This window comes from Cetorhinus maximus, chromosome 18 (genome assembly GCF_964194155.1).
Source record: "Cetorhinus maximus chromosome 18, sCetMax3.hap1.1, whole genome shotgun sequence".
NCBI classification, from domain to species: Eukaryota; Metazoa; Chordata; class Chondrichthyes; order Lamniformes; family Cetorhinidae; genus Cetorhinus; species Cetorhinus maximus.
The window spans coordinates 36044668-36056984 of NC_135896.1; the positions used below are offsets into that span (position 1 = coordinate 36044668).

Consider the following 12317-nt stretch of genomic DNA (forward strand, 5'->3'; position numbering starts at 1 on the left):
GTGCTCCTCTTCAGACTCACTACTGGACTCATCTGTGGCATGTGGAGTTGCATCAAGATCCTTTTCCTCCAGTGGGTCCCCCCTTGCCAAAGTCAGATAGCAGAGAGTGCAGCATGCAACCAAGATCAGTGACACTCGTATTGTAGTGCTCCCCCTGAATGGCCCAGGCATTGGAAGCACATCTCTTGAAGACCTATGGTCCTCTCTACCACTACCCTTGTGGAGGCATGACTCGTATTGTAACGCTTCTCTGCCTCTGTTCTTGGGTGGCAGAGAGGTGTCATGAACCACTCTTCAACGGATAGCCCTGGTCACCCAGCAGCCATCCATCCAGTCGGGCTGGAGCACTGAAGAGCCTCGGTACCTGGGAGTGTCTCAGGACGTACACATCATGGGAGCTGCCAGGGTACTTTGCAGAATATGCATCCTGTGGTCACACACGATCTGCACGTTCAAGGAGTGGAATCCCTTCCTGTTCACGAAGGCATCCGGCTGGCCCACTGGTGACTTGATGGCCACATGTGTGCAGTCAATTGCTCCCTAGATGCGGGGGAACCCAGCAATCGCTGCATAGCCTCTGGCTTGCTCTGCCTGGCTGGCCTCGTCCACATGGTAAAGAATAACGGTCAGTACCCGCCTGAACAGAGCTTCTGTCACCAGCTTGATGCTGTGGACAGCTGATTGGGATAATCCACACAGATCCCCCACTGATCCCTGGAAAGAGACGGAGGCACAGAAGTTGAGGGCCACTGTGACCTTCAGAGCCACTGGCATGGGGTGCTCACCCACAGAGTGGGAGCTGATCTCAGGCCCAATCATTTGTCAAATGGAGGTCACGCTCTCCCTTGAGAGGCAGAGCCTCCTTCGGCATTGCACCTCAGGCATATTGAGGTAGCTGCATCGCCGCTTGTAAACCCTGGCAGCAGCACAGTGGCATCTTCTGTGGCCCCTTCCGCCTTGGACTACCTGTTGGCTCTGCGCCCCTTGTGCCTGCGCCTCTTCTCCCACAGGTCCCTCCCCCTGCCTAGTATTCCATGTGCACTAGCTAAAAGTTGAGTGACTTCCTTTCTGTACACCTTAGCGTTGTGGTTTGATTGCAGCAGAGCAAGATTTTCCCTTCTGTGAAATTATGTCACATAATGGGTAATGGATAAAGTATTTTCTAAAATGCGTTAATATAAATTAAGCAAAACAAAAGGAACTGCATTACATTTCACCCTTCTCCCTCACTCTGTATTGTTGGCTCTGTGTGGCTAACACCATAAGGGGTTAGATATTATTGTTAAACAAATGCTTGTCAGCAACACATTTTATTTGCCATAAACAAAAAAGGCAGCAGGACATTCTAATCAAATATCCTAGAGAGAAAAATATCTCATTCTTCACAAATTACACTTTTCATCCAAAAGTGAAAATCTTTCTAGGCTTCCTCCAGTATACCATATTTCAGTTACACCAAATTTGAGGTTGAAATATGCATTATTTGTTTTATGCAACATTTGTTTTGCTGAAATTCAAAACATTGGCTGCACTTACAAAAATTTTTTCCTCAACTTTGGATTGCATCTTGTTGCTCTCTTCCCTCCCTCTGTTAGGGTAGTGAAGGAAAGGAAGGGCTAAAACTTCTATAAATACTTTTTATGTGCTAGATAAGGTTGGTATTTGGTCTAATAATAGAAGTCTTACTACCAGCCTGTACTAAAAATGCAGCTTGCATCGCAGTCATAGGAATTCACCATTTGGTTCACATAAACTATCAGCTGTTTTGAAGATGTCATTAGTAATGGTGACACAGTGTGTCATCAGCTGCCTAATCTCTCATTGAATGTCAAACAGCAGGCCTTTTTACCAGCAGGAGTTCAGGGAAGAACATAACCTAGCACAGTTTTTTTTTTGCCATTAGTAATCATGGGCTCAGTTTGATAATTTTAATTGCATAGTTGCAATCTCAGCAGATGCTGTTCTTACCCTATCCATACTAACAAATGACTGTTGACATATAGTATCAAAGCCAGTTTATTTTTGAGAAAGTACTGACTTAAAGGAATACTCCATGGGCTGGATTTGTAATCAGGGGTTGGGAATCAGACATCGGGGCTAGATCCAGGTCCCAGCCTGTCCAGCACGCTTCAGGCACGGTCACTGCAATTTTCAATGGTCCGGCCAATTAAAGGCCAGGGACTGGGCGCGCAGTCCAGTCAGTTTCGGTAGGTGTCCTCCCAGCCTGGAGGAGGGAGCTGTCGATCTGAACGTGGAGACACCAAGGTACAAGTAAAAGTGAGTTAATTTTTTTTAAAAAAATGCACAGCTGCCTTGTCATGATCCTGGAAGGGCCCTCCAGGAGATGACAAGCAGCTGCAGCTGTGATCTGATGGCCATTATAATCCAGAGGAGGGATCCTACTCTTAACCCATCACCTCCTCCCCCTCACCCTACCCCATCCTTCCCGGAGGCCACCATGTTGGCCATGTGGACTGCCCGCACTGCTGACTAGGAATCCCAGCTAGTGTAGAACGGGACTTTAATAGGCTCCTAATTAACTCAATTAGCCTCAACTGGCTACCTGCTGCTTGCCGGTAGGCAGCTGATCCGACCCTGCACCGCCCTCGTTTGAAATAGCTCGGGGTCAGATCTTGTTGGGGAACCAACTTGGGGGCCGGCTGACCCAGAATCCTCACCTGTCTGCCTCCGATCCAAACCCCCAACCTTATTAAAAATCCAGCTCCATGATAAGTTCCTGTAATGGCATTAACGTTTAAACTTGTCTGTAAAATATGTAATACAATCTCAGGTGGCTGGCTTCTCAATCATGCTGCTATGTTCAACAGGTTTCTGAATTGGGATACAAGCCTATGAGACCCAACAACCGGTGCTGCACATGGAAATGATGATTAGCACAACAGTGGAAAACTGGGAACTGAAGCAAAGTGCAAAACTCCACAATTTATTCTCAGCCTTCAAACGTAGTGGAGTTGGTCCTGATCATTAAACATTTTGAAAATCACATGAAGAGTTGTATTTTACTGCTGAAGTTTCAGGGGTGAGCCCATTGCAAAAATGAAAAGCCTAAGATGATCATTTTAGATTCGAGAGTCAAGGTAGTGCCCACAACAAATGGAAGTCAGAAAGCCTTTTTCCAGAAATAACATTTTTTAAGAAGAGGGAGCTGCATACATTTAAGATATTTTATAAATTGCTTTATTTGTAGAATTCATATTTATAAATTCACACTCTCCATTTGCAGCAGGTTTAAGTTTCCCTATTGATAATAGGAATGATGCACTGCTTGCTTAAGTTTTTAAAAAAATTTGATCATAGAATGTGGGTATAGCTGGCTAGGCCTGCAGCTATTGCCCATAATTAATTGCCCTTGAGAAGGTGGTGGTGACCCACCTTCTTGAACCACTGTAATGCACCAACAGTGGTGTAAGGGAGTTCATTCCTGGATTCTGATGCAGTGATGGTGCAGGAAGGGCAATATAGTTCTAAATCAGGATGGTGTGTGGCTTGGGAGGGGAACTTGCAGGTTGTGGTATTCCCATGTACCTGTCCTTCTAGGTGATAGAGGTCACTGGTTTGGAAGGTGCTGTCGAGGAAGTTTCTACAGTACACCTTGTATATGGTATGCATTGCTGCCGCTCTGTGTTGGTGGTGGAGGGAGTGAATGATGAAGGTAGTGGATGGGATGCCAATCAAGTGGGCTGCTTTGTCCTGGAAGGTGTCAAACTTCCTAAGTGTTGTTGGAACAGTACTCATCCAGGCAATTGTGCAGTGTTCCATCATACTCCTGACATATGCCTTGTAAAGTGTGGAGAGACTTTGGGGAGTCAGTAGATAAGTTACACACAAAATTCCTAGAATTGCTTGTTTGGCCATTTCAGAGGGCAGATAAGAATCCACATTGCTGTGGGTCTGGAGGTACAAACGTGCCAGACCGGGTAAAGATTGGCAGATTTCCTTTCTTAAAGGGCATTATGAACTAGATGAGTTTTTATGCTAATCCAGTAGTTTTATGGCTATCATTACTGAGACTAGTTTTTTATTCCAGATTTATTTAATTAATTGAATTTACATACTCTCAGCTACCATGGTGGGATTTGAACCCATGTCTCCAGAACATTAGTCCAGGTCTCTGGATTACTAATCCTGCAGCATTATCACCATGGTACCATTCCCAGTATATATCTTTTGCAGAAACTTGAATTATTTTCCAAATGGGCACAATGTTAGTTAAGGGCTGCTGTTTAGTGAAAAACAGGCATATCATGTAAAGAGTGATATTTCAGAAAATGTCTAAAATGTTTTTTACCTTCTCTGTGCTTCCTGATCTTCAGGGGGAGGCCCATTCTGAACTTGAGCTTGGCGTTGCACAGTTGGACCTAGAAGATCAGATCAAGATGTTAATCTCTATCTTCAGATCTACAGTTGACTGTAAAACTATAGAGCATTGTAACATCAAATAAAACATAAAACAAGTTTGCAATTCTTTTCACAGTCAATTTTCAAAATAGCAATGCTAAATTTTAAATGGGGGCAGAGTTGATGAACACAAGCACCAAATGGGTAGCGCACCCTGAGTGTCCTGAGACGTGGAGGCCCTGCTGACCTTAATGACAAGGCCTTGTGTAAATAAAAGCTTCTGACAACTGACTAGATCCACTATCTGCATGATGGATGAGAGTGGGAATTTGCTATCATGAGGCTACTGCTGGAGACTTGTGGGAATGGTCTCCAATGAGAGGAGGGATTCCTGGGTGACTGGGGGAGTACAACGAGACTAGGGAAAGGCTAGGGCTGAGGAGCCTCTAGGACTCCACGCAGGACCTGGAGAGAAAACTCGTGCAACTTCTGGACCATAATATTTTCTGAACTTACCATGGCCTCTTCTGACCACTCAGCTCTTCACATAGTGTGCAAAATTAATGGTTGTGAAGAGGGTTGCCTCTGTTGGTGAAAGCCTGCTGGAATTAATTGCCCATCAGGCATTTAAATGGCCAGGGTTGGGCCTTTCTTTGGATTAAGGACCGTGGATCCGAAATCCTGCCCCGAGAACTGCTGACCAATTAGAGGCTGACAGCTCTCTATTGCCATCAGCAGAACCAGGAGCAGTGGCAGCTGCTGGTAACGCACTCACCAGAGGACCAGGATCAATGAGGGACCCCAGGCCAAAGGCAAGTGAGGGTGGGATGGGGTTCATGGGCTGGTAGTCATGGGAGAGACAGGGGAAAGGGCAGAGGCAAGGGCAGAGGGGGTGGCTTTCAGCCAGCACCCTGCTTCCCGATGCCAAATCCCTCGATCAGGCTCTTGAGTGCCTTTGAATGAGAAATCTCTCCTGGAAATCCGCAAGCAAACATAACAGCGTTTGCTTTGCTGATTGAATACCAGCAGTGGCAGGATGAAGCCCTTAAGTGGGCATTAAATGACTACTTCCGGGCCTCAGTAAGTGTCCTTGTGGAAAGGCCATTCACAAGTCCCACGCTGCAACCTCCTACCTGATTAAATGTGCCCCCCCACTCCCCTCTAAATTCATTGCTAGGGACATTAAATTCTACCCACTGGTTCTGTTGCTGGGCTGAGACAGTGGTGAATTCCTCTGATATCAGTTAAAATTAGGTCGTGACGCCAGTGATGCTATCAGGCTGTGGTTTTCAGATGGTAAGTAAGCCTCTGCCTTCCTTTCTTGGAAGCTTCGTCAACTGCATGATTCACCAGTATAGAAATTATGGCGGCTGGGAACACAGCTGGTAAGAGCCGTGAGATATATTTTTAAAATTTTAATCTCAGTGCCCCCCCCACCCCAGTATGCACCATTCTCATTGGGTGATGGTGCTTAAAATCCAGGCCTATGAATTAAGATAAACTCTTAGATTTGATCCATTTCTAAGATTGTACAACAGTATAATCCCATAAAAAGAGGCATTACTTGGAACTGACATTGGTCCATCAGAACAAACCCCTCGATTTAACCAATTACAGATCTTGGCTGGTCTGAAGGAGGATTTAGTGCATTTCAATGCCTATTTCTATTAGCCTTTCTGAGATGTAGTGTGCAGGAAAGACAATCCCTCTAACTACTCATTGTGAGTTAGATATCCACAATGAGTCTCAGTTTAAAAAAATAGCATTCACATGGATTATAAAACATAACAGACTATATGGAGAATTTATGTATTCATTGTTAGTGCTGGGGAATGGGACACTTTCCCATTTTTGTCACCCGATCTCAGCATGAAGCACAGTCAGGTCAGGTGTCGCATGGGTCAAAAATAGAGTAGTGCTACCCCCGCTCTGAACCAACCTTCACACAAACCTTAGAAGTACACTATTACATTAATTTGAATTATAAGATTTCCCACACTCCTTGCAGTCTCTGAATGAGATTGCCAATTTCTGCTGGATTGTGCGACTTAAATGCTGGAGATTCATATCTAGTTGGAGTTGCATTGAGTCTGTCCAAATTCAGTTTATGTAAGTTGCTGACAGCTAGCTGGCAAAGGGAGAAGTTGTTCACTCTGGGGTAGATTCCACCCTATGTCCCATGCATGGGAGTATAATGAAACAACCATTGCCCCATTCTATAACCAGCCCTATATTATTCAGTTATAGGTCAGTGATTTCCAACTGATGCTTTTATTCTAATTAAGAAGCCTGTGGATTTTAACATTCAACAAAAATGGCAGATTCTGAAAGCTGAAAATGTATTTTAATATCTGAAAAGGTAAAATGATTAAAATGCTTTAAAACATCAGAACAATGGCCAACATTTTCAAATACTATCCAGTTTTATTATGGAGCTGACCCAGTTAATGAAAGGGTTAAATACTTAATTCAGCTAAAAATCCTTTGCAAAAAGCAGAGGCAAAATCACACACACACATTAATTTCACACACATACACAAACACAACGGCCTTGAGAAAAGCCTTCCCCAGACTTTCTAGACAGAGCTTGAAACTGTTTATGAAGAGCTGCACGTGCTTTTTTAGACCCATCAAGAATTCTCTTAAACAAAAGAGCCTCAGAAATATAACATACAATAGTCATTTATTCAAAAAGCAACAGATTTTCTTTAAAATAGACAGTTAGGTAAACATCAGGGTCAGACTGGTGCGACCATCAATGAGTCGAGACCTTAGATAGGTTTCCTCATAACTGAGGCAAGATGGCAGAAAACTACGCTTTATTCTTTTGATAGTAAGTATAAACTAGTTTATTTGTTTGAATTTCCTACTTTTATTTTAACAGGATTTGTATTTTCTACATGTTTACTTTTAGGAAGATTAGTCTACCTGAGTTACTTTACGCTCTGTAATATTGCAACCATTATTATAGTGTAATTCAAGATTTAAGCTGATAATAAAATATTAAGTAACCATTATAAAAAGTTGTAATCTCACTTTGTTATGCCTGAGGACCCTAAATTTTCTAAAATTCTTCATTGAAGGATTCTGTTCTGAAAGAAGTTGACTCTTCAGAGAGTTAATTTCTGCTATAATATACCATGTGTATTTTATTCTGAGATATCTTTGTTTAGTCTAAAAACTCCTAGGAAGGGAGTGTTATTTTAAGACCAAATCTATAGGTAGCATAGCTGACTAAGTTCTTATGCTGATTTGAAATTTCTCTCAGCTGAGGATTCAGACTGATAAGTTTGACTGAATAAATTTACCCTGCCAGGGATAAAGATAGTAGAACCCTAGCAGTTTAACTTCATCACAAGATTCTTATACTTTTCAGATTTTGATCCTGATTCTATGTGGAAAGATATTAGCATAAAGGCCCAGCAATTGGATTTGATATTGGCACTGGCTATTCCAATTGAACATAATGATAAATTAATACTCTGCTTTAATAGGAAAACCTGAAAAATTATCTCTATTTAATCACAATCCCATATCCTTTCCCCATATCCTTTAAAATTTTTCTTCTTGAAGAGAAACTCTTATGGGTTCTTCTCTGCCACTGTTTTCTTGACCTTGCAACCCCCTTTGCACAAAAATAAAATTCTCCTGACCTCACTTTAAATTTTTATTGCTGACTCACTGATAAAAGAAATAGTTTTTCTCCATTTTCCTGATCAAAACCTCCAAAAGTTTGAAAACATCTATGATATCTCTTTGTCTTATTTGTTCTAATAAAGATAACACTACTTCCTCTAGTTTCTCCTCACAATCAAAGCCTGTCAAACCTGGTACCATTTAAATAAATCTCCATCCAAATCACCACCTCTATAGCCATGACATCTTAAAGTTGTCCCACCAAAGCTTCACGAAAAATTATAACTGCAGTCTAATTAATAATTTATGCAGGTTTAGCATTACAAATTCAGATGAAAAGTCATCGACTTGAAATGTTAACTCTGATTCCTGCATTGCAGATGCAGCCTGACCTGCTGAGTATTTTCTGTTTTTATTTCAGGTTTCCAGCAGTATCTTGTTTTTTCATTAGTATTACCTCCTTGCTTTTGCAGTCAATGCTGTTACTTACAAGGCATCCAATTCTATGTTTAAAAAAAAAATTAACAGCTTTATGAACTTATCATCTAACTTTAATAGATTTTGACTGTTAGAGTTACTTTATATTTAAATTAAACTGTTATTGACCTTCTTCAAGTGTGAAAAAAAATCCATGAACCACTATTCTCTGTATTCTGGACTTTCAGAAGGCATTTGATAAGGTTCCATACTGTAAGCTAAGATTAAGGCTCATGGGAACTGAAGCCAAACGATTGACCTGATTAGATGGTAGAAGACAGAGGGTAGAGATAATTGGTATGCAATCATATTGGAAGTGATTAATGTTGTCCCACAAGGGTCTGTGCAGGGACTTGACTATTCACTACTTTAAGAGCCAAATATCCAAATTTGCTAACAGCACCAAAATAGGTGATACAATAAGTAGTGTAGACAGGAGCATTAACTCAGAAAGAGACACTAACAGATTGAGTGAGCAAAACATGTGAGATCACCCATTTTGAATCAAAAAAGGGATAGATCTGAGTATTTTTTATATGATGAAAAACTTGAACAGCAGAGGTCCTGAGAGATTTAGGACGTCATGTACACAGATCATTAAACTGTAGTAATGAGGTACAAAAACATCAAAAGGCTAGTGGAATGTTAGCCGTTTTTAAACTAGAGAGATAGAATATAAAGGGTAGGAGGCTTTTCTACAGCTGTACAAAGTCCTGGTTAGACCACCATTGGAATTCCATCTATAGTTTTGGACACCACACTTCAGAAAGGGTTTGTGGAAATCCTAAAAATCTCAATCAAATCATCCCTTAACCTTCTATATTCTGGGGAATACAATCCTTTTTAATGTCATTTCTCATCATCTAGCCCTTGGAAAGCTTGTGACATTTTGCACTTCTTCCAAGGCTCATGGAATTGAAAGCAAATTATTGATCTGGTTGGGTGGTAGAAGACAAGGAGTAGGAATATGTAATTGAATTTTTAAAATAATTCAAAGGGTGCATGGAGAGAAACCTTTTGCACTGGTAAGGGAACCCAGGACAAAGGGACATAATCTTAAAATCAGTCCAGAGCATTCATGAGAGAAATTCAGAAACACTTTGTGCAAAGGGTAATAGAAGTGTGGAACCTTTTCCCACAAAAAGCAGTAGATGCTAGCTCAATTAATAATTTCAAAGCTAAGATTGAGAAATTTTTGCTAGCAAAGGACGTAAATGGAGAAGGAGCCAAGGAAGGTGGATGGAGTACCGAATGTGTGATGAGTATCTAGTTCATGGTTCATGTTAATATTTTTGAGGTAATATTTATTTACGAATATACGAACATATGAATTAGGAGGAGTAGGCCACTGAGAAGATTGTTGTTGTGAAGGTAACTAAAATGCTGGGCTTTAGAGGTTGCCAGAATACCTAAAACAAAATGCGATGTGAGGAAAAACTTTTTCACCCAGAGGTTGGTTGGAGTCTCGAACAAACTTTTTGAAAGGGTGGTGGAAGCAGGTTCGATCGAAGTACTCAAAAGTGAGTTGGATTGCTACCCGAAAAGAGAGAATGTGCAGGGAAATGGAGATAAGGCAGGAGAGTGGGAGTAGGTGGAATGCTCTTTCAGAGAGCCATTGCAGACTTCATGGACAGAATGGCCTCCTCCTGCACTGTAATGATACTGTGAAGAAAATGGCAGTTCAGAAGGTTACCTATGTTTGTTTAATACAGTTGGAATAAAAGAGGTGACTCTATAAAACAGCAGATGGGCTTAATTAGCTGGAGAACTGAAGACATTATGTCTACGCTGCTGACAATGTAAAAATAATATGTACAGTGAAAGGAGTCAATTTTTGCCATAAATGACAGGTACACTTGTTGAATGGGTCATCTATAGATCAATAAATAAAAAGCTTTAATAACCTCCAGTAGTTCAAGGCGGCGGCTCACCAACCAACACCTTCTCAAGGACAATTTGGGATGGGAAACAAATGCTGGCCTTCCAGTAACATTCGCATCCTAAGAAAGAATTAATGCTGCCCCAATTGCTCTCGTTTCTGCAAGTGGAATATTTCTTGACCGCTTAATTTATGCCCTAAGTTATAATAACATTATCTGACAATGTCCTTTTACTAACAGCCCAATTACTGTACTAGTTTTAAAGTAAAATAGCTGAAATGTTAGTGGTCAATGTCCCAACATGCTCACAAGTATCACACGTTGATCACATTATTTGATTAGACATTAACATGTTTTCAGAATCTAGAATTGTTAGGCTAAGAATTCAAGTTAATCTGAAAGGTTAATCTGTCTACACAATGGGTAATCAAACTAAATTTACTAAAAGACAGAGAGTCATACACACAAAAGAAATGGTTATAGGTGCTGCCCTGTAACACAAAATCTCCAGACATGCAGTTCCTGCCAAAGCGAGTGCTGCACACTCTGGGTAAGTAATTAATAACTAGATGAAAATCAGCAAAACAAATCTAGAAGCCTACAACACATTTTGCAGGGCATTAGCTGTAGTATTCAGTTCCAAAACTTAGTCAGCAATAATCTGCTCATTGATGCTCAGTTTGGGTTCTGCAAGGCCATTCAGTTCCAGACCTCATTACAGCCTTGGTCCAAACAAGGACAAAGGAGCTGGATTCCAGGGCTGAGGTGAGAATGACTGCCCTTGGCATTAAGGCAGAATTTGACAAAATGTGGCTTTAAGGGGTCCTAGCAACACTGAATTCATTGGGAATCAGGGAGAAAACACTTCACTGGTTGGAGTCATACTTAGCACAAAGGAAGATGGTTGTGGATTTTGGAGACCAATCATCTCAGTCCAGGGCATCACTTTAGGAGTTCTACTTATCCTAGGCTGAGCCATCTTTATTCACAACTCCTCAGATACTGAAGCAGACTGTGCCCACATTGCAGCAAGACCTGGATAACATTCAGGCTTGGACTGATAAGTGGTAAGTAACAGTTGAGCAACACGAGTGCCAGGCAATGACCATCTCTAACAAGAGAGAAGCTAATCATCTCCCCTTGATGTTCACCAACATTGCTAAATCCTCTACCACCAACATTTTGGCAGTTATCAATGACTAGAGACATAACTGGACCAGCCACATAAATTCTATGTTGAGTAACTCATCTTCTGACTCTCCAAAGCCTGCCCACCATCTGCAAGGCATAAGTCAGGAGTGTGATGGAATACTTTCCAACTGCCTGGATGAACGAAGCTCCTATTACAAATAGAAGGTTTATAAGATTGTTGTGTTTTGGGACTGTCTTTAGTTTAGGATGTACTGAAGAGGGTCATGTGACCTGTTCTGAGGTCTGCCTGCCAACAAGTCTAGGTGACATGGCTGTTTTGTTTGTTTGTTTTGTTGGAAAGAAGACTGGGAGACAATGGTAGTAGAATATGTGTTTATAATGGTTATAGATTGTTAGTCTCCAAAGTCCCAGGAAAGTGTTGAGAATGTCAAGTTGTAAAGTTATGCTTTAAACCGTGCATTTACTTTCAAGATGAAAGAGGGCTGGGGTCTCAAGGATAGCTAATCAGCATTTCCACCTGGATTCAAGGCCCATATGATTCATTTTCCTATGGAGATGGGCTTTGAGAGGTGGATATAGTTTCTAAGATATCCCTGTAAAGTCACAGACACAGGCAGTCTGGCAGGATCTAGGGAGAGAGAACAGCTAGAGGCCAAAAGTCTCTACGGTACATTGTGCAGGAATGTGGGTGGGAGCTCGCACTTGGATTGAAAAGGCCAAGTCGTGAGGATATGAAATAAAGCTGGGAGATTTGCTGAGCCTGGGCTAGAGGAAGAATTTCCAGGAAAAACCCTCACCATTCTAAGGTTAAAA

At 41.5% G+C, this 12317-nt stretch overlaps 1 protein-coding gene and 1 long non-coding RNA gene across 13 annotated transcripts in view; one reads left to right on the forward strand and one right to left on the reverse strand.

The window, feature by feature from the left end:
- Positions 1-12317, reverse strand: part of LOC144693065 (ena/VASP-like protein) — a 329238-nt gene that overhangs the window by 72640 nt on the left and 244281 nt on the right. For all 12 annotated transcript variants that reach the window (XM_078562400.1, XM_078562402.1, XM_078562397.1 and 9 more), the window contains one exon: positions 4310-4379. In XM_078562400.1, coding sequence (XP_078418526.1) covers positions 4310-4379 — 70 coding nt within the window. The remainder of the gene's footprint in view (positions 1-4309; positions 4380-12317) is intronic.
- LOC144693066 (uncharacterized) lies at positions 1859-4483 on the forward strand. Its single transcript, XR_013579455.1, has 2 exons — positions 1859-2277; positions 4335-4483. It is a non-coding gene; the product is annotated as an uncharacterized LOC144693066 (long non-coding RNA).